The following is a 27,226-nucleotide window of genomic DNA, read 5'->3' as shown; positions in this document are numbered from 1 at the left end:
ATTCAAATGAAGTATCAAATAATGCTTGTTTGCAATGACGACAGTAAATTGAAGTCATTATGCCTTGTAGTTCGAGGCGACATTGTGTGTTGGTATTACTGATGGATAAAAATTTCTGGCATGATATTAGTAGACATTACAAAATTAGAATGGCAGTAATCACTACTGATTATGCAAACAATATTAATTATGCTCTGGTAAGGCTGACAAACATTATGTCAGCCTTACCAGAGCATAATTAATATTGTTTGCATAATTGTGACACTGCTGGTGCATGACATATGCTGGTGATGCAAAGTGTGTGCAATGTGTGTGGTTATTACTGATGGCATATAGACGAATGGCATAAAGGGCTCTATTTACTACAATCCGCATACTGAATGCAGATTGTAGTGTGATATTACCGAGTGAATTCGCATTGTGAATTCAGGCAATATCACAGGGATTTACTACAAATTCCTTACAGGGACAGAGCTTGCGATAAAGCTCTGTCCCTGCAAATCCCCTTCGGAGCCTTATCACGGTATTTTCGCAAATTCGTGATTAAGTGTCCGCGCATGCGCCGACCGGTCGCCGCTGCTACCCCCCTGGCGTTAAGCCCCGCCCCCGCGATCACGGATGCCCCTGCGACCCCCCCCTCCCCCGCAACCCCCCTCTCCCTTAATTACACTTACCTGCATGCTCCGGGCCTTCGGTGATGTTCTCCATTCCTCCGGTCAGGTGATCGCCCATACTGCACTGGGGCCCGATCACCTCATGACCGGGCTGTAGTGCACTATGGGAGACCAGCTCACCGGAGGGGAGTCATCACCGCAGGCTTGATCACCGGTCCCTGGAGTCAGGTAAGTAAATTATTTTTTTTTACAAATTTTTTTTTTTTCTTTTTTTTTTACAGTAATCAGCTTGCGATCTGCTCTGCTCTCCCCGTTAGAGTAGAGTAGGAGGCCGGTAACCGGGGGAGACCCTGGATAACGCCACCTCCAGGTGGCGTTATTATCACAGGGCTTTCCCCGATATTTTTTCACATTTATTTTTAGTAACTCTGGTCGGATCACATTTCCCATTACAATTATGGGAAATGCGATCTGCTTTACTAAAAATAAGTGATACTTAGGGGTTGGAGTAAAAATAATGTTAATAAATAGAGCCCATAGTGTGGTGGCACTCCTGGCAGCATAATTAATACTGTTGGGATAATTTGTATCAGTTTTGCTTGAGTATAATTAATACTTGTGGGTTACTGAGTATGGACACAACAGTTGTAGTGTAGTATAGTGGGTGTGGGCACAATTTTTAGAATTATAATTGTTCTTGGTGAAACTAGTGACATGAATAGTATATGTGGGCAATAATAATGGCATATAGTATATAATATAAATACATGTGTTTGTCAGGTCATGTATGTTACCAGATACTGTAATAAATATTTAGGGCCTGATTCAGACCCACTCGCGAGCGGCTGTCCGCTCGCAAGTGGGTCGATGTTCTGGACTGAGCATGCGCACGACGGAGGGAGCTCCGTCGTGCGCATGCGCCAGACGCGACGAGCGAAGGAAAGTCCTTCGCTCGTTGTGTCTGATCAAAGGGGGCGTGCTGTCGATGTTGATTGACAGCACGCCCCCTTTGGTAGGCGTGCCGGGGGCGTGCCTCCCTGACGGGGGCGTTCCCACTAGTGATGTCAGTGGGAGTGATTTTGGCTCTGATAGAGCTAAAATCACTCCGGAGCTTGCGGTTGAAAACCTCAACCGCAGGCTCCGGCTCGCAGTTTCGATGGTCGCGATGGTCACGACCATCGCGGCCATCAAAATGCGCGCTCGTATAGCCTGTGGGTGGTGACCCACAGCTATACGAACGTCCAGGAGGACGCTCCATTTTCATGGAGGCCGGCCCTCATTCAGAGCGTGCGCTCTGCTCAGAGTGTACGGCTCTGAATGAGGGCCTTAGTTCCTTATTGAATAACATTTGAAACTCTTGTAAAAGTCAAATTTCTATTATACCAGTGGTTCCCAAACTTTTTTGATTCACGGCACCCTGGACTATCCGCATTGTTTTCACGGCACCCCTAAGCCAAAAGTTTGTTATTGAGAAATTCAGAATTTTTTTTAGTAAAGTGAAGTAAATTGTGCTGACCTGTCATCCTTAGGCTCAGTTATGTGCTGGTGGACAGGTTTGTGCTTCTGTTTGTCCACATGTTTACATTACATTGAACAATAATAATGTGATTTGGTGATGGACCACCAACCTGAGCCACCCCTGCAAGTGTCCCAAGGCACCCCAGGGTGCCACGGCACACAGTTTGGGAACAGGGACGGATTAAGGCTTGTGGGGGCCCTGGGGCAACTCAATTGTGGGGGTCCCCATCACGCCACACGGACCCTACTCCCCCCACCCACCACACGGAGCCTAATCCTACTCCCCCCCACGTGTGTCTTAAACACGCGCACACACACACATATATATATAATATATATGTAGCAAATGTATATATTATATATTTCTACTTTCGGGTCCGTAGGGTATCCACAGGATACCTTGGGGTATAGGCGATGGCGGCAGACATCGGGCACTTCAGAGTTAATTTTTTCAGCCTCCCAGGATGCACTGGGGTCCCTCTCCTATACCACGCCCCCGAGCCAAGGCAAATCAGTTTCGTAGGTGCCCGGCTCGGAGTCAGATCACCTCTTCAGAGGGGGGCTGTTGGACAGCCCCTGAAGTTTCTTCCAGCAGCTTTTGCTGCGATGATATGTGCAGGCAGCATGGACAGGCTAATTAGAGGTCCATGCTGCCGCTCCTTCACCCCGCCGGGCCAGAACGCCGGTACTGATCCGGGGATGCTGGCGGGTACCAGGGTCTCAGCTAGCGGGGACCCCGGTATTCCAGACTGTGGCCAGTATCACAGGGATTCAGGTAAGCGGCGGGATCGGGTTACCGCCGATTCACAGTGTTATTTGTCCCTATGTAGGGGGCTCCCTGGAGACAGGCTGCGCGTGGAGCAAGGTATTGATCCTCTGCTTCCACTAGTCCACCAGGTAGAGCGGGCTCCAGCAGTATGGAAAATGCTCCAGTGTCCCAGGGGTTAATAGCATGCCAGGGGTGTGTGTTTTCCCAGTCTCATAGGCGGCGCCTCACTCGCTGCACAGTGCCTTTCCACAGCTATCTTTGGGGGCTGTGACAGCTTTCCTCCCCTGGGTCTGTCCTATCAGCTCCTCGGCGGCCATTTTATACAAATGGCAAACGCTGCTGGATTCTGATTCAGGGGGCATCGCGGTCCGGATCCCCCGCATACCTCTCCTCCGCTGAGTTTATTGTATGCAGCACTGTTTCCTACCAGGCTCTGTGTCTGCGTAGTTGATCATAGTGCTTGTAGTGCAGGTGATTTATTTCTGCATTGTATGTGACTATATGCTAGCACTGTCTGACTGTACTTTCACTTCTGACTGTCGGCCATTTTACTATCCCTGTCTTTCTCTCCCTTGCGGTGCGGTGCTGCAGGGTGCTTATTGCCTCACAGTTAAAATAAAGTGTTTTTCTGTGTGGTGCGTCACATACACATCGTTTACACTCATCTTGTCTGTGAGTGAACGTGATTATTCTCCTCAGCTAAAACGTACCACATGCTCAGTACTGTTAGCGGAGGGTGATGTGAACACTGAGGGTTTCTCACATTTATATAGTATTTGTATTTGTGAGAGTTGGTATTGCACTCTGCCATATTAATGCAGTAAGTTCCTGCAGCTTGACAAGCATCAGACAGGACTAGTATTTTGCTTTACTACTATAATGTATGTATATGCTATGTGGTCGCATTATACCCAGTGCATGCTGTGTACTATTACCATGCGGTTGTGCCTGCAGGTATGACGTACACCCTGCTGCTCCACTCCACCTGTTAGAAACAAGGCAGGTACTGTATGTAGGGAGAAACAGCTAATTCTCCCTCCCTGGTAGTTCACGCAGTGGTCACAGTAGTGTCTCTCTCTCTACCTTTGTACAGAGACTGACTACTACCTCCAGTCCATGTTGCAGGGTTTTGCCTTAAGCCAACATGGGGCACGCTTTAGGCAAAATCCACATATTGCGCCCTTTCGCCACTCTTCGCTTCGGCGATGAAGTTTTGCGTGTATGTCACGCTAGGTAGGCGGTCTGGGATTCGCCAAAGCAATACTTTTTCACCCTGCGCGATACTTTTTCGCCTGACTTGGATCCATTTATGTTAATGAGGCAGCCTTGGTTATTGGTCTCCTCACTTCTAGAATTTCCTTGGCAGCAGTGGCGGCACGCCACTCCCTGTGGTGGCACTCATGGAGAGCTGATGCAGAGTCCAAGAAAGGGTTGGAATGCTTACCCTTTAATGGTGAGGTCCTCTTTGGCCCTGATCTGGGAAAAAATTGTGAGCACTTTATCAGTAGCTAAATTCACGTGTCTGCCATCGGCCCCAGTTCCTTCAGGTTCCAGGGTCTGGGACTTTGTCCTTTTGGCCCTGTTGGGCCCAGGGTAAGTCCAGAGAACAGTCCTGATGGGACGGGCCACCCCTGGGGGACCCCAGGGTGGGAGGCCGGCTTCTTCAGTTCGCCCAGTGCTGGTATCAGACTACTACAGATACTTGGGTAGGAGAAGTGGTCTCTCACGGGTACACCATCTCCTTCCGCAGAAGGCCTACCAGCCGGTTTTTCACCACAGGCCTTCAGTCAGTTCAAGACAAGGCCCTGGAATTCCAGTAAGTAGGGCACTCTATGCTCCAAGCGGGGGTTATAGTGCCTGTTTCGTTGCCTCTGAGAGGAACAGGGTTTTACACCCAACCCCTTTCTGGTTCTGACACCCAATGGGTCCTACTGGCCTATTCTTAACCTAAAGCCCCTTAACAAGTCTTTGAGGGTCCCTTGGTTCAGGATGGAGACCCTGCGTTCCATCATATTAGCTATGGACCCTGGGGATTTTATGGTGACCTTGGACATTCAGGATGCCTACCTGCATGTCCCAGTTGCTTTAGCTCACCAGCGGTCCCTCAGGTTTGCAGTGGTCAATGAACATTTCCAGTTTCAGGTACTGCCCTTTGGCCTTCCCACAGCACCTAGAGTGTTTACCAAGGTCATGGCAGTTATGGCAGCCCACCTGTGGATGCAGGGGGTCCGCCTGTTACCCTATCTGGACGACCTTCTGCACTTAGCAGGGTCTATGGGGGTTCTTCAGGGCCATCTGCATCGGACAATATCTGTGTTGCAGACTCACGGTTGGCTGATAAACTGGAAGTGTTTACTCACAGACAACGAAGGATCTTTGTGACAGAGGAAAAGATCTCTGCTTTACAGTCAAAGATTCATATTTGTCTTCCGAGTCGCAGAGTGTCCCTTCACTCGGTAATCAGGTTACTGGGGTCCATGGTGTCGAAGTTCATCATTGTAGAGTATGCCCAGTTTTCACTCCAGACCTCTGCAGAAGTTGATCTTCTCCAGATTGAATGGGTTGTCCCATCGGATAAAGACACTGACCTTGGTGTTTTCTCCAGAGGTATGGCTGTTTCTGGCCTGGTGGCTACAGATGTCCCACCTCAACAAGGGACACCCCTTTTGGGTCTCAGACTGGGTCCATCTGATGACAGACGCCAGTCTCCGAGGTTGGGGGGCTGTGACAGGTCCACACTTCTTTAGGAAAGGTGGCCGTCAGCAGAATCTGCTCTTCCAATCAACATATTGGTACTTCGAGCGGTATTCACAGCTCTTCAGCAAGCTAGACTAGTTCTTCACAGAAAACCCGTGCAGGTCCAGTCAGACTACGCCACCACAGTGGCTTACATAAACCGCCAAGGAGACCAGAAGTCAGGCAGCCCTGACACAGGTGTCCCACATTCTGGCTTGGGCGGAAGGCAATCTCCCAGCTCTCTCGGCAGTGTTCATACCAGGAGTCCTCAACTGGAAAGCAGACTTCCTCAGCCGTCAGGACGTGCATCCAGGGGAATGGTTGCTTCACCAGGAGGTGTTTTAATTCCAAGTGAACAAGTGGGGCCTTCCAGAGATAAACCTCATGGCATCCTGACAAGACAACAAGCTGTCTATGTATGGGTCAAGAACAAGAGACGAGGAGGCTCTTCTGGTAGATGCTCTGTGTTCCGGTGGACCTTCCAGTTTGCGTACCTCTTCCCTCCGTTCTCCCATCTTCCTCGAGTACTTCAGAAGTTCAAGCAAGGAGGAGGCACGCTCCTGTTGATAGCTCCAGCGTGGCCCAGCGGTCACTGGTTCTCCATAGACCCTCTGATGCTGTTGCCCCAATGTCCGGACCTATTGTGGTTGTTGAGACAGCCCTTTTTAAGGTTCAGGGGTTTTTCTGGCTCTGTAGTTAACACCATGCTCAGAGCTCGGAAGCCTGCTTCTGCAAGAATTTACCACAGAGTGTGGCAAACTTTCTTTGAATTGTGTCGACCTAGAGGCTATTATCCTCAGGTGTTTAGGATATCCAGGGTTTTGGCTTTCCTACAGACGGGCTTCGATCACGGTCTTTGCCTTGCTTCCCTGAAGGGGCAGGTTTCTGCCCTATTAGTGTGGTTTCAGCGTAGGATTGCTACCCTTCCTGATGTCCGCACCTTTATGCAAGGTGTACTTCATATTTAGCCTCCCTTTGTTCCACCAGTGGCTTCTTGGGATTTGGCTGTGGTCCTGAGGGCTCTCCAAGGACCGCCGTTTGAGCCACTGGGCTCAGTGGATTTAAAATGGCTTACAGCTCAGACTGTGTTTCTTCTGGCAATTGCTTCGGCCAGAAGGGTGTCAGATTTGGGGGCTCTCTCATGTCGCCCTCCCTTTCTGATTTTTCATAGAGATAGGGCAGTGCTTCGCACTCACCCTGGTTTCCTACCTAAGGTGGTATCTAGTTTCCACATTAATGAGGAAATTAAAGTACCGGCCTTTAATTCCCCAGACCTCTCAGCTGGTGAGGCCTCCTTGGATGTGGTACGTGCTCTAAGGATTCATGTTGACCATACCAATTCATTTCGGAAGTCGGACTCTTTGTTTGTCCTCTGTGGTTTCCGTAAGAAGGGTTGGCCTGCTACTAAGCAGACTTTGGCAAGGTGGATTCGCATGGCAATTTCTGAGGCTTACATTCATGAGGGCCTTCCTGTACCATCCTCTGTTGAAGCTAATTCTACTCGGTCTGTGGGTCCTTCGTGGGCAGCTCGTCGTGGTGCCTCTGCTGTTCAGCTCTGCAAGGAAGCCATGTGGTCTTCTGTCCATTACCTTTTTTGAGGTATTATGCATTTGATACCTTTGCCTCTCAGGATGCTTCCTTCGGGCGGCAGATTCTCCTTTCAGCACAGGAGCGTCCCCACCCTTAAAGGATACTGCTTTGGGACATCCCCAAGGTATCCTGTGGATACTCTATGGACCCTGAAGTAGAAAATATGAGATATCGTAAAAACTTACCCTTGTTATTTCTATTTCTATGAAGTCCATAGGGCTCCACAGGACTCCCTTCCCATCGCATCTGTACTGCAGATGGGCTTTGTTCTGGTCACCAGTTTTTCTGTCTCCTTCTGGTGAGAATGTGATTCTTGTGTGTTCCAGACTTTCTTCTCTCTCTTTGTTCTCCTCCTCCTTGATTTGCCTTGGCTCGGAGGCGGGGTATAGGAGAGGGACCCCAGTGCATCCTGGGAGGCTAAAAAATTTAACTCTGAGGTGTCCGATGTCTGCCGCCATCGCCTATACCCCAAGGTATCCTGTGGAACCCTACGGGCTTCGTAGAAATAGAGATAGAAATAGAGATAACAAGGGTAAGTTCTTACCATATTATAACATATTACCACACACATATATAGTATACACACACATAAACACATACAAACACACTTATACACAGTATATACACACTAACACATATATACACAGTAACACATGCATACACATATATACACACATACTGTATATACAATAGCACATACACAAATATACACACAAACGCAGTACACAGACACTTACTTGTATCCAGCAGCTGCAGGTTGCTAATGGGGGCGGGCACCTCACATCAGTAGTCTCCGCTCCCTCGCAGCGTAATGCCGCAATTCGCGGGTGATATGGGGATGGTGCTTGTCGTATTGGTTCCGCCCCCATTGCAGCCGGTGAAGAGGGAAACTGGTCCATCTAGGTACTCCAAAAAAAAAAACCTGCATGCTCAAGTGTGTGGGGGTCACGGGAGGACCGCCCCTGTCGCTCCCCCCCCTTTATCTGGCTCTGTTTGGGAACCCCTGTATTATACCATTCACTTATACTAAAATTTTCTTCCCTGCAAATTGCTTTCTTTACTCTGCACCAAAAATGATGATGCATCTATAGTCATGCCAAAGCATTTTGCACTTACGACTACTTGCACTAAGTGGGAGGAGATGAAGGGGGCATGTAAGGCAGACTCATATTCGCCTGTTTGAAGGCGGATCTCTTAGGTGTGTCCGAATCCTGGTGCAAAATGTGAACTGATGTTGATAACAGTCAGTGGTCTCTTCTAGTTGATTGAATGCATTAGAATTCCGCAGATTTATAGGGGTTGGGAACGGGATCCCGGCGGTCAGGATGCCGACAGTCAGAATACCGACAGCAGCATCCAGACAGTAAGAATCCCGACAGGATATTTTAAGTGTTATAAACCTTATCTTAGCCCTCCTTTCCCGCAGCCTAACCCTCTCCTGCCGCAGGCTAACCCTAACCCCCCGCCAGTGTCTAACTCCTAACCCTAAACCTAATACCAACAGAATGTCAGCGGTCGGGATTCTGGAGCTGGGATTCAGACTGCTGTTGGGAATCCTGACCATAGGGATGCCGACTACATCCCATTTATAGTAATGTTGATGCTGGAATCTATTTGCATTAGTACAGTGATATTAGCAATTGATCCGCAGCAATAAAGCTTATTTTCATTTTCATCTTTTAAAGGTGACGAATGGTTGTATAAAAAGTTCTAATGGTGTGTTTGCGTCTGATTTCCTGAAACATGATGAATATAACTTTATTATTATTATTTTCTGCTGCTTCACGAGACTGCACTGGTTAATTTAATATGCGTCATTTGTATATCTGTGTGCGACGGAGTCTGAATCTGTATACGAAGTAGTGTTCACTCTAGGTCCGGCAGCAGGCAGGGCGCCGGACCTAGAGCTAGGGCACTTCTGCATGCGCCGAATAGGGGGCGAGGCCAAAGAAAAGGGGCGTGTCTTTATGACGCGTCCCCTGTCGTCACTCTTGGGGGTGTGACCGGCACCTACAGACATGCCTGGCAGCCCCCAAGCTCTGCGGTCACAGTAAATGGATGCCGTGCGCATGCGCCCGGCATCCATTCACCGGCGATGACCGCTGCTCCGCCGTTTTGACTACCCGCGGGACACTGTGACCCACAGGTGGAGACAGAACCCGCAGGCTGTCTTAGTGGGGACCCGCGCTGGAGGGCAGGGTGCTTTCTGCCTTTCAGAAATAGGAGCAGGGTGCGGCGCCACGCTAAAACAACCTAGCAGGAACGCTACGAAGCACAACAGAACTTGTCATAGAAAAATGTGTGGCCGCTGCATTGTAGAACTTATACAGAACGTATACAGAATCAAATTCAGGTGCACACATATCAAATTAATCAGTGCAGTCTTGTAAGACAGTTTTAATTAATCGCATTGTGACTAGGACCGATTTTTGGGCTAAATAGTTGCAAAAAAATACTCGGCGCAACCTGTGTCACACAGGTCCCGGTGTGCTAAGAAGGGCTGTTTGGAGCGACTACAGCAATAGTGTATGAGGACACATCTGTAACAGCAGCTGACCCAGGCAGCCAAGAGATGTCTATTCTTGATGAGATGAGTGCATGCCAGCTGACACAAGCGCTTTATGGCCTCTATTTATTAACATTATTTTTACTAAAATAAAGTGAAAAAGGGTGTTTTGTTTTCACTCCCTTTTTCACATTATTTTAGTATCACCTACAGTTAATACAGGGCAATTGGAGTAGAATTCATAAAAGTCTACTCCAAGCCCTAATCATCACTTATTTTTAGTAAGCAGATCGCATTCCCATAATTGTAATGGGAAATGTGATCTGCCCAAAGTTACTAAAAATAAATTGTGAAAAAATACCAGGGAAAGCCCTGTGATAATGCCACCTGGAGGTGGCGTTATCCAGGGTCTTCCCCAGTTACCGGACTCCTGCTCTGCGGCAGAGCAGAGTCCGGAGCCAGCCCCAGTGATCAGCTGTGTGGTCTAAACAGACCACATGCTGATCACTGCCAAAAGAAAATAAAAAAATATTAGTAAAAAAAAAAAACTTGCCTGAGTCCAGGGACCGATAATCGGGGCTTCGGTGATGTCCTGCCTCCGGTCAGCTGGTCTCCCATCTTGCACTGGGGCCCGGTCATCACCTGACCGGGTCCCAGTGCAGGATGGGATGTCAGCTGACCGGAGCGACGGAGGACAGCCCCGGAGCACCGATCAATGCAGGTAAGTGTAATAAAGGGAGGGGGGGTCACGGGGTTTTTCCGCGATTGCGGGGGCGGGGCTTAACGACAGGGGTGGGGCTTAGCGACGGCCGGTCAGCGCATGCGCGGGCACTTGTCACTGTATTTTTTGCAAATTTACTGTGATAAGTGTGCGGAGGGGATTCGCAGAGACAGAGGGCTTTATTCAGAGGCGGACGTACAGTCTACGACTGCACGGCCGCCTCGATGTTTGTCCAGTGCGCATGCGCACGAGGGAGCCGGCAATGCGAATTCAGTCGGTAATATCACACTACAATCTGCATTCAAAATGCGGATTGTAGTAAATAGAGCCCTATGTATTGTGTCATGTCACTTACTCATCTGCATTTTCTGTGCTGCAAAGGATTCATAAAATCAGCTAAGGCTGAATACAAAGCAATTGATAATTATAAAAAAAATATTAATCACACTTAGGGGACTATTCATTAAACATAAAAATTCTCTGGAGATAATTAGCTTTAGAACTCTCATGGAGTTCTAGCTAATTATAGGTGGAATTCATCATTCCACCTCTCCTTAAGTATCTATTCCGAAAAGCTGTCATTTTTGCGATGACAGCTTTTCGGGAAATAGATACTTTTCCCTGCCTACACTACCTTATCGCGTCTGGAAACAGTGCTGCGCATGCGCTGTTATATCTGTAAAACCAGCGCATGCGCAGCACTGCCTACAGATGCGTTAAGTTTCGTACCCCCCCACACCCCCCTCCCGCCTCCGCTCACTTCCCCCCCCCCCCCCGACTTACCTGTCCACGCAGCAGCCTCCGGCTCCGTCCTGCTGGTCTGTCATGTGGTTTCCCAGCAGACCACATGACAGATTAGAATAAAAAAAAACTTTTTTTTTTATTGTCTAAACTTTCTTGTGCTCTGCTGGGGAGCACACATGACAGACCAGCTTCCGGAGCCTGAGGACGGAGCAGAGCGCCGGAGGGACTCGTCGGGGGACCTGCACACGCGGATAAAGGTAAGTGGATTCTGCTATTCGCCACCTCACAGTGGCGAATAGTAACTGCATCATATTCCGAAAATTGATAATTTTCGGAATTTGATGAATACCACAATTTCCACATCCCCATACTAATGTATGGGGAGTGTGGAAATGAACGCAGGGGAACTTAGCAAGGAGATATCTGTGATATCTCCTGTGCTAAGTGGCTACATGAATACCAAAATAACGTTATTTAAGGAAAATGTCCTTAAAAACGTTATTTTAGTGTTGATGAATAGGCCCCTTAGGGGCCTATGCATCAAAGCTTGATGTGAGATAAAATTGTGAGATATATATCACCAACCAATCAGATTCTAACTTACATTTTGTGTTTAAGAAATGATAGTTTGGAGCTGATTGGTTGGTGATATATATTTCACAATTTTATCTCACATCAAGCTTTGATACATATGCCCCTTAGCACATATAAATTACTTTAATAATAAGAAAGCTACTTTACATTTAAGCTGGGCATCCACTATACAATTTTCTGCCAGATATCTGTCCACTGGTTGGATGGAAAACTGGTAATGTATGGGAGCAAATGACAGTCGATCATATGGTTTTAAACTCTAAAAAAAGGACATAAAAAATTTCAAATTGGTTACATTTGTGTGTTATAACCAATTTGTCTGAACAACCATTTTTGGTTATTTTCCAGTGTTTGTGAGCAAATGGACGATTGTCATTTGTTCCCATACATTACCAGGTTTTCATTCCAACCAGCCAGATTGGACAGATATCTGACAGAAAATTGTATAGTGGATGTCCAGCTTTAGTTTTTCAGCATAATGAAGAAAGAAGCCACTATTATGAAACCAGAATTATAGACCTCATCTCTACTTTTCTATAAATACAAAGTATATGCAAATGCAAAACTGACATCTGTTCACAACCACTGTATATTTATCCCTGACAGTGCAATTTTGCATAGTTTCCCTGAAGTTCTATGAGACACCTATTGTGTATCCTTGAGAGTCAGATCCTTTGTCACCGGGCAGAATCTGTGAGAATTCGACTCTGGCCACACGTTTTTGCATACAATACAAAAATATTATATAAGTACTGTAGACAGCTATGGGTGTCTTAACCACCACTCCCACTAACTTCTGTCTCAGTGTACCAGATGAGTCATAGGTTTGGTTTGAGCTTTGTGGGGTTTCCAATAAAAAACACAAATGTCTGGAATCTCATTAATCATTTTAAGGTGATGGAGAAATAATATAAACTTAGGGCCTGATTCAGAGCTGAACGCTCTGACCAGAGCGCTCGCTCTGAATCAGGGCCCTCCTACCTGAAAATGGAGCGGCCTCCTGGCCGCTCGCATAGCTGTGGGTGACCACCCACAGCATATGCGAGCGGCCAAAAAGATGGTCGCGATGGTCTTTGACCATCGCGACAATCGGGCTTGCGACGAGACCCTGCGGTAGTGTCTCGCTGCCGCAAGCCCAGGAGTGATTTTGGCTCTATCAGAGCCAAAATCACTCCCACTGATATCATTACTGATGTCAGTGGGGCCGGCTTCAGACGGTAGGCGTTCCCATGGGAACGTCTCCGTCTGGCAGCCACGCCCCCGGCACGCCCACCAAAGGGGCGTGCTGTCAAACAACATCGACAGCACGCCCCCTTTGGTGCGAGACCCGGAGCGACGGAGAGCCCTTCGCTGTCCAGGTCTCGCGCATGCGCACGACGGAGCTCCCACCATCGTGCTCATGCGCAGTGGGGCAACATTGACCCGCTTGCGAGCGTCCTTTGCTCGCGAGCGGGTCTGAATGACCCCCTTAGTCTTTAACATGAAGGCGCATATCCACTACACGATATCGCTCCATGAGCGATATCCTATAGTGGGCCTGATTCTGACCCGGACGCTAAGCCGTGATTGCTTCCCTATGGGCGATTGTCACCCGTCTGCGCATGCATCGCAGTGCGCGTGTGCGCGAGCCAGTCACTGCGATCGGGAATCGTGCGCTCATAGCACAAAGACTGAGCGCTACCTTGAGTGACAGACAGTGCCATTTGTGGGTGGAAACAGGGGAAGGTGCTTGTAAACGGGGGAGTGGTGGTGCGAATGCAGGCGTGTCTGGGCGTCAAAACGGCATTTAAAGGGCGTGCATAATTAGCATGAAGGCGTCATTGAACACGTCACCTGGTTGTATTTCAGTCGGCACTGATCGCGGCTTCGCGTCCGGGTCTGAATCAGGCCCAGTGTGTCCCCGTCAATGTGTGCTCAATGTCCTTAACGACATTGAGTACACACACTGAACGATATCGTTCAGTGCCGGCTTCCTAAGAAGAAACTTTAAATACTGCGCATAGTGATATAAATATTCACAATCAAATTATAACATATTTCGGTATTTGCTTACTGTAATACAGGAGGCTTGTATATAATAAACAAAAATTGGTTTTATTGAAATAAATACCTAAACAATATAAAGTCAGTAAATAAAATCACAATTGGTAAAATAGCATATATTATAAAAGGACAATATTGATCTTAGTGTGCCATGGCCATATGGAATGAAGAGTAGATAAATAATTTAAAGTCCATGCATAGCTGTTAAATCACCACTCCTGTATGGAAATAATCAGTGTTCCCAGCTCATTAAGGGGCCTATTCATGATGTTAATTAACATTCTAATTTGCCGTGACCACCGGAGCAATTCAGTATTGCTCCGGCACGGTGGCAGCTGATGCAAAATCAGCTGCACCCGCGAGCGGCTTCATTGCTCCTTTTCGGAGCAGTGAATCTTTTCACTGCTCCTGTCGGAGCAGTGACGGCGGTGCGCATGCGTGACCTATAGGTCACGCATGCGCACAAGAGCCCTGACGTCCGGCGGAAGGAGCCGGACAGGAGCGGAGGGTTCCCAAATGATCCCTTCTCGCAACCCGGACCTACTTCCCATAGGGAAGAGCAACCCGCGAACCCCAAGCGGGGGCATTCGCCATCTGAAGATGGGGAATGTCCCCACAGTCAAGCTCCGAAAATTTAATATTTTCGGAGCTTGATGAATTCTGTCCCCATACACTTGCAAAAATTTGCTTTTTCACCTGCTTTTGTGACAATTAAGTGATGATGAATAGGCCCCATGATGTTAATAGTAGCAAGAGAATTTTAGTAGCTTATAATTGAAAGCAAGTAACCATACTGTTGCAATAATAGTCTCAAAGAACAAGCCTGAAACATACACTCACAGCAATGAGTGATATACTGGCGTCCCAATTAAGAGTACAAGGCGCCTATTCATCATCACTTAATTGTCACAAAAGCAGGTGAAAAAGCAAATTTTCACCTGCAATTGTGACAATTAAGTATTCGGGCCATTCATTAAGAAGGTGAAGCAGGAGATATCACAGATATCTCCTACTTACCTTCTGTTTGCGGAATGGCCCGCTGTCCCCATACACTAGTATGGGTAAAGAATTCATCAAGCTCTGAAAATAAAATTTTCGGAGCTTGACTGCGGGGGCATTCGCCATCTTCATCTCCGATGTTAGCAGACCTGCGCATGCCCAGGAGCCACTCTGCAGGTTTTTTTTTATTTAAATAAATGATCGCAGTGCCCCAAAAACCTCAGCATAATTAAATTACTGCCGGCATTTGGGGGCGGCAATGGGCAGCGTGCCGAAGCCAGTGGCTGCGTCCCTGGAAGGAGCTTCACTGGCCCCAGAAGTATGGTTTCACTAGATATCCAGAGTAACCTGAGGAAACTGTCCCTGCTATTAGTGGTTATTACTTCATCTGTTATTTCTTAAGTGGAAGATACTTTGAAAAAGTTTGGTGTACTAGACAAAACTAGGAAAGGACCCTTTTTCTGTGTTCTGAACTTCTGACTAAGCAAAACTTATAACAATTGATCTGCTTTCCATTAGGAGCTCAATCACAGCCAGCAGGGTTGTCCGTCGAGGCAGGGGTTTCTAACCATCAGTAGGAAATCATTAATAGTATAACCACGAATACGCAGATCATGGCCACGTATGCCCACTTTCGTCACGGACCTTAGTTGACAGTATCAGAAATGGGGCGACTAAGTGATGGCGTTTCTGGGAGGTGGCTAGAAGTGATCACAAAAAAGTCTGTCTCATGGGCGTGTTATAGGAGTGCTGTGGGCGTGTCAGTGAAAGTGGCTGCGTTCCCAAAGGAATCACTATGATTCCCGACAGCGGCAGCCCGACAGAGGAGGAAATACCGATCATCCTTAAAGTATAACTAACCTAATTTCCCCCCCAACCCTCCTTCAGGGCTGCCTAACCCTAACCTCCTCCCCAAGTGCCTAACCCCCATCTATGTGCCTAAACCTAACCCCCCCCTTCCCCGCTGCCTAACCTCAAGTCTCCGGGGGGGGTGCCTAACACTAACTCCCCCCGGAGGTGCCTAACACTAACCCCCCCTTCCTCTAGCCTAACCATACCCTCCCGGGGGTGTGCCTAACCCTAAGTCCCCCCGGTAACACCTAACCTAACCCTCCTTCCCCGCGCGGCTGTCCGATCGGTAAGCCTGGTGTCGGGCTCCCGGAGTAGGTCTAATTACAGGCGTTGAGATTTTGATGCCTGTCTTTTGTACCTTGCCGGGATTAAGCAGTCGGGAAGCCGGCGGTCACCATTGCGACTGCCGGCTTCCTGACTCCTTCTCTTCCCAAAGGCACAGCTGCAGCCACAGAGGTCATAGTCAGATGGAGAAACTGCACCTGCGATAGTGCAAGTGTCAATGGTGCGCCGATGGTGGTGTCTGAAGATTCACTGGCGGTGTTACAGCATGCAGTGATGCTGAAATTGGGCGTCTCAGTGCTTTTACATTACACCAGACTACACCAGGGGGAGGCTGATGTTAGTATTTGCATATTACTACAGTCACGACTCCGGCAACAGACGCAAGAGAAGACACTGTGGCGTCTACTCTGATTCAAGCCCATAGTGGGCAAATATAGGCAAACCAGCTCATGTTATCTGAAAGAAGTCAGAAGTAGTGGAACTACTGTCATCACAGGGGATAAAGCCAGTACAGGGCCCAGAAGGGGAGGTGCTAAGGAATGACAGTCCACCTTCCCAAGGTAAATAGATCTCTATGGGAACGATGGCCAGAGTCAAACAGTGAACACCATATATTTTCACAGATAGCTCCTAGGATGGTGTTAGCTATTCCCAGCAATGAGGATCAGTGAAGCTGGGGAGGCATCATTTCATCCCTGCTAGATCAGACTACTGGGTGCATGGCTGTGCTTGCGCATATTGCTGGAATCCAGCATTATGCCAGTGAGAGGAGAGAACTTCCACTTAGGAATGCACTCTATATTGCTGCAATGGGTTGGGTCGGGATGCTGCCGGTCAGAATACCGACAGTGGCATCACGGCAGTCATAATCCCGACCCTTCTAGCTAAGTAAGCTAACACTAACCCTCCCTTCTCGGTGCCTAACCCTAACCTCCCCCTTAGTACCTAACCCTAACCTCCCCCTCCCCGGTGCCTAAACCTAACCCTCCCCCTAACTCCCGATTGTTACCTTAGGGATGTCGGTGGTCGTGATTCTGGCGCCAGGATCCCGATGCTGCCGGTAACCGGCGCCGGTATTTCGATGCTGACTACATCCCGCTGCGATATACAGTGGGATATGCCAAAGCCACTGGACTACTGATGATAAATAAAGCACCAAGAAATTAATCTCCCTTTGTTAGCGGCCGATGGATGCAATGATTTCAACTGAAATTCTATTTTAAACATTCTTACTGCTAGGTATGCAGTTACCATGCCGACATGCATTATGTTGACATTCATAAGGTTGACCCCAGAATGACATTCATAAGATTGACCCCAGAATGTTGAATGTTATTATTTTGACATACAGTAGTGAAACTGTTGTCAATAGACATGTTAAGGTTTTGGTTAGGGATATCGTTAGGGTTAGGTAAAATTGTGAACATTGGGCCTCATTCAGACCCACTCGCGAGCGGCTGTCCACTCGCAAGTGGGTCGATGGTGTGCACTGTGCATGCGCACGACGGAGGGAGCTCCGTCGTGCGCATTCGCGAGACGCGACGAGTAAAGGACTTTCCTTTGCTCGTTGTGTCTGATCAAAGGGGGCGTGCTGTCGATGTTGATTGACAGCACGCCCCCTTTGGTGGGCGTGCCGGGGGCGTGCCTGCCAGACGGAGGCGTTCCCAAGGGAACGCCTACCGTCAGAAGCCGGCCCCACTGACATCACTCCAAAATCACTCCTGGCCTTGCGGTTGAAAAACTCAACCGCAGGCTTCTGCTCGCACTGGCGATGGTCAAGACCATCGCGACCATCATCCTGCACGCTCGTATAGGCTGTGGGTGGTGACCCACAGCTATACGAGCGTCCAGGAGGACGCTCCATAGTTATGGAGGTGGGCCCTGATTCAGAGCGAGCGCTCTGGTCAGAGCGTCCGGCTCTGAATCAGGGCCATTGCCGCCATGTGAGCATTTTGTCAGTGTTGCCATGTGCAGGTCGACATGCTTAACATGTGGACATGCATACCATGTCCATAACATGTCTTTATTATGCTTTCAACATTGGAAATGTTGACAACGTGACCGATGACATAATATTCCAAACCCATTAGTGCTAGCGGTGCTCATAGAATTGACCCCTGTTTTATTACTGTATTTGATCATATTTGTATGGCGATGCAGAGTATATTGGGTCTATATAAAAAAAATTGTCAATAATAAACAATAATAATTCCACTTAAATTGTTTTCATAGACTGTGTTATTTGTCATTGTCTCACTCATAGTAAAATTATGTAAGACCACACAAAGAACCTTAGACTCTCATTGTAACTTTCTCTCATTTGGCAGGAGTGTTTTGCATTATGCTAATACCTATATAGTCAGATATTCAAAATGATAGTTTTGCAATTATATAAATAAACACAAATGTGTCATTATTGTGTTATGTTTAGCACTTACCTCTATCTGTTCACACATGCAATATTTTCATATATGTGGGGACAGAACCACAGGGAAGAGGAGTAATGTAATGAAAGTAACATATTTAAAGGCTATAAAGTCAGTTTAACTAGGGGAACGGCTCTAATGACAACTATATTTTATTTGTACATAAAAGCGCATGCCTCTTACTGTGCACATTTTTAAAAAGGTGATCTAGTCGGATGTAGTCATTAGGTTGACAGTTATTATATTCATATTGGTAAAATGACAACAGGCAACATGTCGACATTGCCAGAATGTCAATATGTGACAACATTGTCGGAATGTTGACATTAGTGTTAGGCTACAGGATTAAAGGGTTAAGGTTAGGCACTAGGGGGAGGTTAGTTTTAGGCTACAGGGGGGTTAGAGTTAGGCACTGGAGGGAGGTTCAGGGGTAGGAATTAGAGTGACTATAGGTCTGTCATACTCACATGACCGCCGGGACCTGGATGCCACCGCCGCTGCATTCATTGGGAGCAGGAAAGCCACCAGGGACAATATGTTGACACTCTAACATGTACACTTTTCATCAGTGTCTACATGATGAATGTCGAATGGGCAATGCTGACATTATGACCATATAGATAACCTAATGTTGACCTTATGACTGTCAACATATCATACCACACACTCCCTCCTGTCCACTTCACTGTGCCAACATCCTAATCCTCCGTCCTCTAAATTGATTATTCATCAACGTCAAGATGGAATTTCCTCCCATACCCAATTAGACTTCCTCCAACCTCCCAGCTGTCAAACATACCCGTAATTTGTCACTGAAGCCTACCACCACTCTTTCAAATCTTCAGCCTCTACACTCCACAACGCTGCTCCCATCATTCTCTTTGTGTCCACTCCCAACCCCTCTAGATTATAAACTCGCATTAAAAGGGCCGTCTCCCCTCTGTATGCTCTATATTTAATCTGAGCGCGGCAATTATGGAATTGCTGTACGGAAGGAAAGTTTAAGAGAGGAGGAAGCCTGGGTGCAGCCTCCATGCAGGCCCCCCCCCCCCTCTCTCGCCAGCGCAGTTACAGAGTAGATTCTGGGAATGTGCCAGAATCTACTGCGCATACGCAGGTCTCTGGGTCATGACGCCCACGGCATGTTCCTGGTGATTTTCTACTATGCAAATTGATGGGAACATGGCAGTCGTGCCATTTTTCCAGTGAATTCTGCAGTGCCGGAGTCCGGAGCAGTAAGTATAATGTATGGATCCAGTGTGTGCGGTGTGGACCCCTTAGGCATCGAACACCCTGCAACCATTATAGATATGCCCACTACGGCCCTAACTGTGCGGAGTTTGAATATTCTCCCTGTGCTTGCGTGGGTTTCCTCCGGGTACTCCGGTTTCCTCCCACACTCCAAAAATATACCGGTAGGTTAATTGGCTCCCCACAAAAAAATTACCATAGTGTGCATGTCATAGGGAATATAGATTGTAAGCTCCACTGGGGCAGGGACAGATGTGAATGTTAAGATATTCTCTGTAAAGTGCTGCGGAATATGTGTGCGCTATATAAATAACTGGTAATAAATAAATATATATGTTATATTGCTGTCTGTACCAGTTTGCACTTATGCACTATATTTTACCCATACGTATGGTGCTGCAGAGCCTTTTTGGTGCCATATAAATTAAAATATAATATTATGAATAGGGCTGGATATTAGGTGCAATTCAGTCAGTGGTTAGAACAGACCACCTGGATATGTGTTATCACAATGGCTGGCAGAGCAACATTACATGAAAAGAAAGACCACTGCATTGACGAATCCATACCTTTGATTGGCAGTTTGTTGATTAGACTTTACTTTTGATAGCATTATTTTCTAACTAGCCCTAGTTACATATTGTTTAACCTGATCTATAACCCATTTATTTCTTTTTACTTCTCCTCAAGGGTTTCCAGGAGAGTCCAGGGGTGAGGGGTGAATCATGAAGTGGGTGGGCAGCAGGCAGCAGCAGCAGAGACCAGGAGAGCCATCAAGATTTGGGAGTTCACACAAATGCAGACTATGGCTTTAGCAAAGCAGATGCACACGTAGAGATGTTTGCAGCTCTGCATTTTTCCCTGCATCTTTCATATGAACAATTTATGGCAGAATTACATACAACTCAGCATCATGCACCTTGTAGTTCACCGGACTGTTCAAACACTGCTCCCTGTGCCGACCCTGTCCCCTGAAAATGTGTCATGATTTCACACAAAGGGGGCGGGGCTACAAGCTCTGGGAAGTACAGCACTGCCAGGAACGATATCAGGACACTCCAGACGTCTGTTCAGGCAGCAGGCTGCATGCGCTTGACATCCATTACCACTGCACTGCTGTTCGGTGACACCATCCGAGGGAGTGACACCAAAATAGCAGAGCAGCTCTGCAATTTTAATGTGTCACCCCCTCTCGGATGTTGTCACCCGGTGCAACCCGCACCCTCCTAGTGATGCCACTGGTTAACACAGTTTATAAGTTTATATTGAATGTACCTGGAAAGCACCCATATATATGAGACAATCAACCTGTACTGCACAATACTGTTTTGGCAAATAGTCATCCTGCAGCTGATATGGAACTACAAGGTCCATGATAGTTGTAGTCCTACAGCTACTGCTGAGCCAAATGTCTTTTAATATTGATCTATAAAGTACTGCAGAGGCAACTTGTAACATTCTAGCGGTTGTGGATCTACAATTCCTATGATGTCGGTACTTGTAGTGACACAACAGCTGAAGAGTCACACGTGGCCTTCCTCTACAGCAGTGGTTCCCAAACTCAGTGCCGTGGTACCCTCGGGTGCCGCAGGGGTTCTACGGGTTGGTGGTCCAGGACCAAATCAAATTTATGATCAATGTGATTGGGTTTGACTATCAGAAAATATGTCGACAAACAGAAGCACAACCCTATCCACCACCGCACAACTGGATGACATAGCAGCACAATTTACTTCATTTGATAATCTTTTTTTAAATTCTCAATAAGGACATTTTGGCCTAGGAGAGCCATAAAAAATGTTTATACGCTAGGGCGCTGTTATTCAAGAATGTTTGGGAACCCTGGTTGACAGGATAGCCCAAACCGATGCGCGTTCCCAATGGTCAGATAACGATATCTGACATCTGATGTGTTTGCAGTCAGACTTCAAATCATTCAAATCTTTGGTAAAATCGTTCAAATCATTCATCTCACAGATCTGACAAATATGACCGTGTGTATGCTCCTTAATGAACAGTTGCAGTGTCGGACTGGGGCACCAGGGAATGCAGTGGTAGGGGTCCCAGCTTAAGGGGTGTGGCCAGCCACCAGAGCGGGTACGTCCAGCTACCACAGAGGGACTTGCCAACCATTAAAGATGGCATGCAAAGAACAGAGCCCCTTTATAATATTACAATTACAGACTCCTCAGTCAGCCAAGGTAGGAGCCGCACTCTGCCTCTGTACAGGGAAGCCTATTAACAATTACCAGAACAAAAACAAAGATTTATTCCTATAATAAAGCAATTTTATTTGCTGTTTAAACAATTTTTTCAAACTAATTTTTTTTTTTTTTTCAATCTGGGCTTTCAGTTCCACTGTGCATTTACACTGCTGGACAATATTGAAAGAGCACTTGAGTATCGCTCAGCTACTGTGATATTTTTTTAATAAATGCAAGCGATTAGATATTCTTAATTTCCATGATAAGCAGCCATAAAAAAACCTACTTGTGATTAGGGACACACTGATAAATATGGCCTTAGCCATGTTCCTATATTTGTTAGTATCTGTAATGTTTGCCTTGTTTATCATGTTATTCTGTCCTGCTGTTTGTCTTGTGCCTGCTCAGCTCCAACCTGAATAAAACCTTGTGTCTGCCTTGTTTCTTTAGTGCATGCTCTTGTACAGTTGTTTCCCAGCCATGGTTCTGTCACCCTCACTTGTCCTTGTGTAGTACAGACGTCCTCACAACTCCTGGGGGCATCTAAGCAGCTGGAAATGTATCAAACCTTCTAAAGAGTGGAGAAATGAACAAGCGGAGCCCTTAGCAACCAATTAGCTTCTACCTATAATTTTATAGTCTATACTTGATAAATGCTAGCAAGAAGCTGATTGGTTGCTATCATGGTACCGACCACGGGGATTCCTGACACCTGTCAGAACTAAAGTGTCGGCATCTCGACCGCCGGAATCCCAAAGTTAAGTACTGGTGTAAGGGGGAGGGTTAGGGTTGGGGTTAGGCACTAGGAGAAGGGTTAGGCTTTGGGTGCAGGGATGGGGAGGTTGGGTTTAGGCACTAGGCTAAGGTTGGGTTTAGGCACCGGGGAGGGATGGATAGGGGGAGGATTAGGATACCGACCTGGACAAATCATGTTGCATTGCAAAAGGGTGCAAATAAATTTTTTTGCATTTGGGGTGTTTTCTCCTCCTGGGACTGCCAGTCCGGGCTGCCATTAGCATTGAGCTGCTTCCAGTGTAAGTAAGAGGGTAGGAGCTGCTGCTGACAGTTACTTTCTTACTTTATTCCCAAATCTGAATCAGGCTCTAAGCCAAGAATATGCTTTCCTGACATTTCCAGATGCTGATAAGGACATGTCATTTCACATGTAAATTAAAATCGTACACTGAGTCGAAAATAATACTTTAATATCTACCATGTTTTAGACTATGAAACAAATTAATTATGTACAATATTCATATATTTGTTTTCACATATTAGTTGAAAAATAAAGGGATCTATTTACTAAGCCTTTAATAGAGATAAAGTGAACGGAGATAAAGTACCAGCCAATCAGCTCCTGTCATTTTTCAAACACAGCCTGTGACATGGCAGTTAGGAGCTGTTTGGCTAGTATTTTATCTCAGTTCACTTAGGGCTCTATTTATTATCATTATTTTTACTAAAATGAAGTGAAAAAGAGTGTTTTCACACCCTTTTCACATTATTTTAGTTTCACCTAAAGTTACTAAAGGGCAATTGAAGTAGAATTCATAAAATTCTACTCCAAGCCCTAAGTATCACTTATTTTTAGTAATCAGACCGCATTTCCCATCATTGTAATGGGAAATGCGATCTGCCTGGTAGTTACTAAAAATTATTTGTGAAAAAAATACCGGGGTGTTATCCAGGGTCTTCCCCGGTTACCGGACTCCTGCTCCGCTCTAACAGGCAGAGCAGAGCCTGGAGCCGGCCCCAGTGATCAGCTGTGTGGTCTAAACAGACACCACACGCTGATACACTGCAAAAAAAATATTAAAAAAATAAACACTTACCTGAGTCCAGGGCCTGGAGATCGGGGCTCCGGTGATGTCCTCCCTCCGTTCAGCTGGTCTCCCATCCTGCACTGGGACCCGGTCATCAGGTGAGGATGGGTTGTCAGCTGACCGGAGCCCCAATCACTGCAGGTAAGTGCAATTAAGGGAGGGGGTATCACGGGGGCGGGGCTTAGCAACGGGGGTGGGGCTTAATGGCTGCCGGTCGGCGAATGCGCGAGCACTTGCCACAGTATTTTTTTGCAAAAATACCGTGATAAGTGTGCGGAGGGGATTCGCAGGGACAGAGCTTTATCGCAAGCTCTGTCCCTGCAAGGGATTCTTAGTAAATCCATGTGATATTGGCTGAATTCGCAATGTGAATTCAGTCGGTAATATCACACTACAATCTGCATTCAAACAGCAGATTGTAGTAAATAAAGCCCTTAATCTCAAGCCAAGGTTTTAGTATATAGACCCCAAAGTCTCTTGTTTACCATGTGTAGGATCTCACACTGACTTGGGGTCCAGCCTTCTGTGTTTCTGCTATGTTATTGTTTTAAAAGTAATGAAAAATGGAAAAATGCTATTTAATGCAAAAATTTTAAGTACAAAAATGTTTTCTTACAGAAAACATTTCCTCATTGCTTAGTTAATACTCATAAAATAGAAGCATAGCTGAACAAAATCTTAGGATCCATTGCCACTGCTGAAGGAAATGGAAGACATTTTCCACAGAGGCTTAGGGGCATATGTATCAAAGCTTTTTGTGAGATAAAATTGTGAAATATATTTCACCAACCAATCAGCTTCTAACTTATATTTGGCAGGCTGTGTTTAAGGGATCTATTTATTAACATTATTTTTACTAAAATAAAGTGAAAAAGGGTGTTTTCACATCCTTTTCACATTATTTTAGTTTCACCTGTAGTTATTACAGGGCAATTGGAGTAGAATTAGTAAAATTCTACTCCAACCCCCAGTATCACTTATTTTTAGTAAAGCAGATCGCATTTCCCATAACTGTAATGGGAAATGTGATCCGACCACAGTTACTAAAAATAAATTGTAAAAAAATACCGGGGGAAGCCCTGTGATAATAACGGGTCTCCCCCGGTTACCGGGCTCCCACTCTGCTCTAACGGGGAGAGCAGAGGCGGGAGCCGGTACCAGTAATCAGCTATGTGGTCTAAGCAGACCGCAAGCTGATTACTGTAAAAAAAAGAAAAAAAAAATTAAACATTCTTTTTTTACTTACCTGAATCCAGGGACCGGTAATCGGGCCTCTGGTGATGGCTCCTCTCCGGTCAGCTGGTCTCCCATAGTACACTGGGGCCCGGTCATCAGGTGATCGGGCCCCAGTGCAGTATGGGAGATCACCTGATCGGGAAGCCCGGAGAAGATCACCGGAGGCCAGGAGGATGCAGGTAAGTGTAATGAAGGGAGAGGGGGGGTCCCGGGGGGGGGAGCGGGGGTCCGCGATCGCCCGCGATCACGGGGGGCGGGGCTTAGCGCCGGGGGCGGGGCTTAGCGTCGGTGGGGGGGTAGTAGCGGTGGTCGGTCGGCGCATGTGCGGGCTCTTAGTCGCGGTATTTTTTCCGAAAATACTGCGACTAGAGTGCGGATGGGATCCGCAGGGATAGAGCTTTATCACAAGCTCTGTCCCTGCAAGGGATTTATAGTAAATCCCTGTGATATTGCCTGAATTCGCAATGCAAATTCACTCGGTAATATCACACTACAATCCTCATTCAATATGCGGATTGTAGTAAATAGAGCCCTAAGAAATGATTGGTTGGTGATATATATTTCACAATTTTATCTCACATCAAGCTTTGATACATATGCCCCTTAATACTAATAAAGGGTTGTGGCTGAATCCATAATCATATGTGTTTCTCTTGTTCACAGCGCAGAGGAAGTAAGAAGGGGTCAGTAGATCTAGAAAAAATCGTATGTGTGGAGTGTGTCGAGCCAGAAGAAAATCCTCCACCAGAGAGACAGATACCGGTGAGAAAGCTACATTCAGACCCCAACCCAGCTTGTCTCTTGTATTTTTTACTTCCACTGTTTGCTAATCCCTCGGTGCTGGAATTCTTTTTAATATCCAATTATCAAATTTAAAATTTGAATGATCACACAGACTAAGGCCCTGATTCAGAGCCGGACACTCTTTGTGAGCGCTCGTTCTGAATCTGGGCAGTGTTTTGGTTTTTTTTAAAAACCGGCCTCCTGGCCACTCGCTAAGCTGTGGGTGACCACCCACAGCTTTTGCGAGCGGCCAGGTGATGTGGTAGGGTCTCGTTCCCGCAAGCCCCAGTGAGCTTCCTACTCTAATAGAGCAGGAAGCTCACTACTGACATCACATGTGATGTCAGTAGGGCCGCCCTGAAATGGCAGGCGTTCCTTCGGGAATGCCTCCGTTTGGCCAGTCACCCCCCCCCCTCCCCGCCTACAAAACGGGGCGGGCTGTCTATCAACATCGACAGCCGCCCCCCATTTTGTTGCGAGCCCCAGAGCGGGTGATTTCTCGCTAGCTCCAGGGCTCACGCACGCGGCGCGTGCGCACTGCCCGCCCATCGACCCGCTTGTGAGCGGGTCTGAATCAGGACCTAAGTTCAGCTCCTCTGCCTCCTGAGGCAACACTTGCACTACCAAATACCCCAGGCCCCCGCCTCAGTCACAAGTCGTTCATTGCATTAAAAGTGAGTGCAGTTACTTGTTACTGCATAGTAATAAATATGCTTTAAGATTTACAAGTTGTTATTTGCTTTCAATCGCTGTAAAATCTGTACAGTATACTCGTATTTATGTGTTTTCTTTATGTTTTCCTTTTTTGTCAATATAATAAATATATGAGTGCCATTGCTAACAAAGCAAGAAAGGGTCGGCAGAGGGAAAATGCTGATATTACTCTGTCATTGTGCTGCAGTGATTGCAGGAAGGAGCGCAGGCCACACTGCCTACTGCAATCAAATGATGACAGAGGGCCTGATTCAGAGATGGACGGAATTGCAGAGCCGCACACAAGCAGCTTTGCAATTCCATCCATCTAAATGCAAATGCAGTAGGAGGGGCCTACATGCCTACCCTCCTGGAATTCGTGGGAGGCTCCCGTAATTCCCTGCACCCCTGGAAGGTAGGCACTTCTCCCACATTCTGCCCATTTCCTAGTGAAGTGAGCAGATTGGGGAGAATTTCCGTGGTGATCGCGGGTCCCCGTGAGGGGACGGGGCTTAATGACATGATGACATTCTTCATGAATCACATCATTTAGCCCCATCCCTATTTCAATTCACACCAATTTACCACAAAGGGGCGGGTCTTAATTACACAAACCTTCAGGCCCTGCCCATCATCGCAACCCACCTGCTCCTCCTCCCCAGGCTTTTCCCAGGGAGGAGAAATAAAAGGTAGGCAAGTATGAGGAGGGGTCAGACACCTCCTTGCTGCATTTGCGAGCACCATCGCAACCATCGTGACCGCTGGTTGAGATGGTTGCTCCTTTAGCCAGGCTGCGGGAGCTGAAGTTTCCAGCAGCCTGACCAGGTGCTGGCCACTTT

The 27,226-nt window shown here is 47.0% G+C and overlaps 1 protein-coding gene across 1 annotated transcript in view; it reads left to right on the top strand.

The window, feature by feature from the left end:
* BTK (Bruton tyrosine kinase) overlaps positions 1-27,226 on the top strand; it is a 172,239-nt gene that overhangs the window by 11,940 nt on the left and 133,073 nt on the right. Inside the window, exon 2 of the mRNA XM_088466793.1 lies at positions 25,575-25,673. Within this exon, the coding sequence (XP_088322919.1) occupies positions 25,575-25,673 (99 nt within the window). The remainder of the gene's footprint in view (positions 1-25,574; positions 25,674-27,226) is intronic.

Source organism: Taudactylus pleione, unplaced genomic scaffold (assembly GCF_031769625.1).
Source record: "Taudactylus pleione unplaced genomic scaffold, aTauple2 ptg000009l, whole genome shotgun sequence".
Lineage (NCBI taxonomy): Eukaryota > Metazoa > Chordata > Amphibia > Anura > Myobatrachidae > Taudactylus > Taudactylus pleione.
The sequence above is the reverse complement of the archived record's forward strand: the minus strand, read 5'-3'. Positions and strand labels throughout refer to the sequence as shown.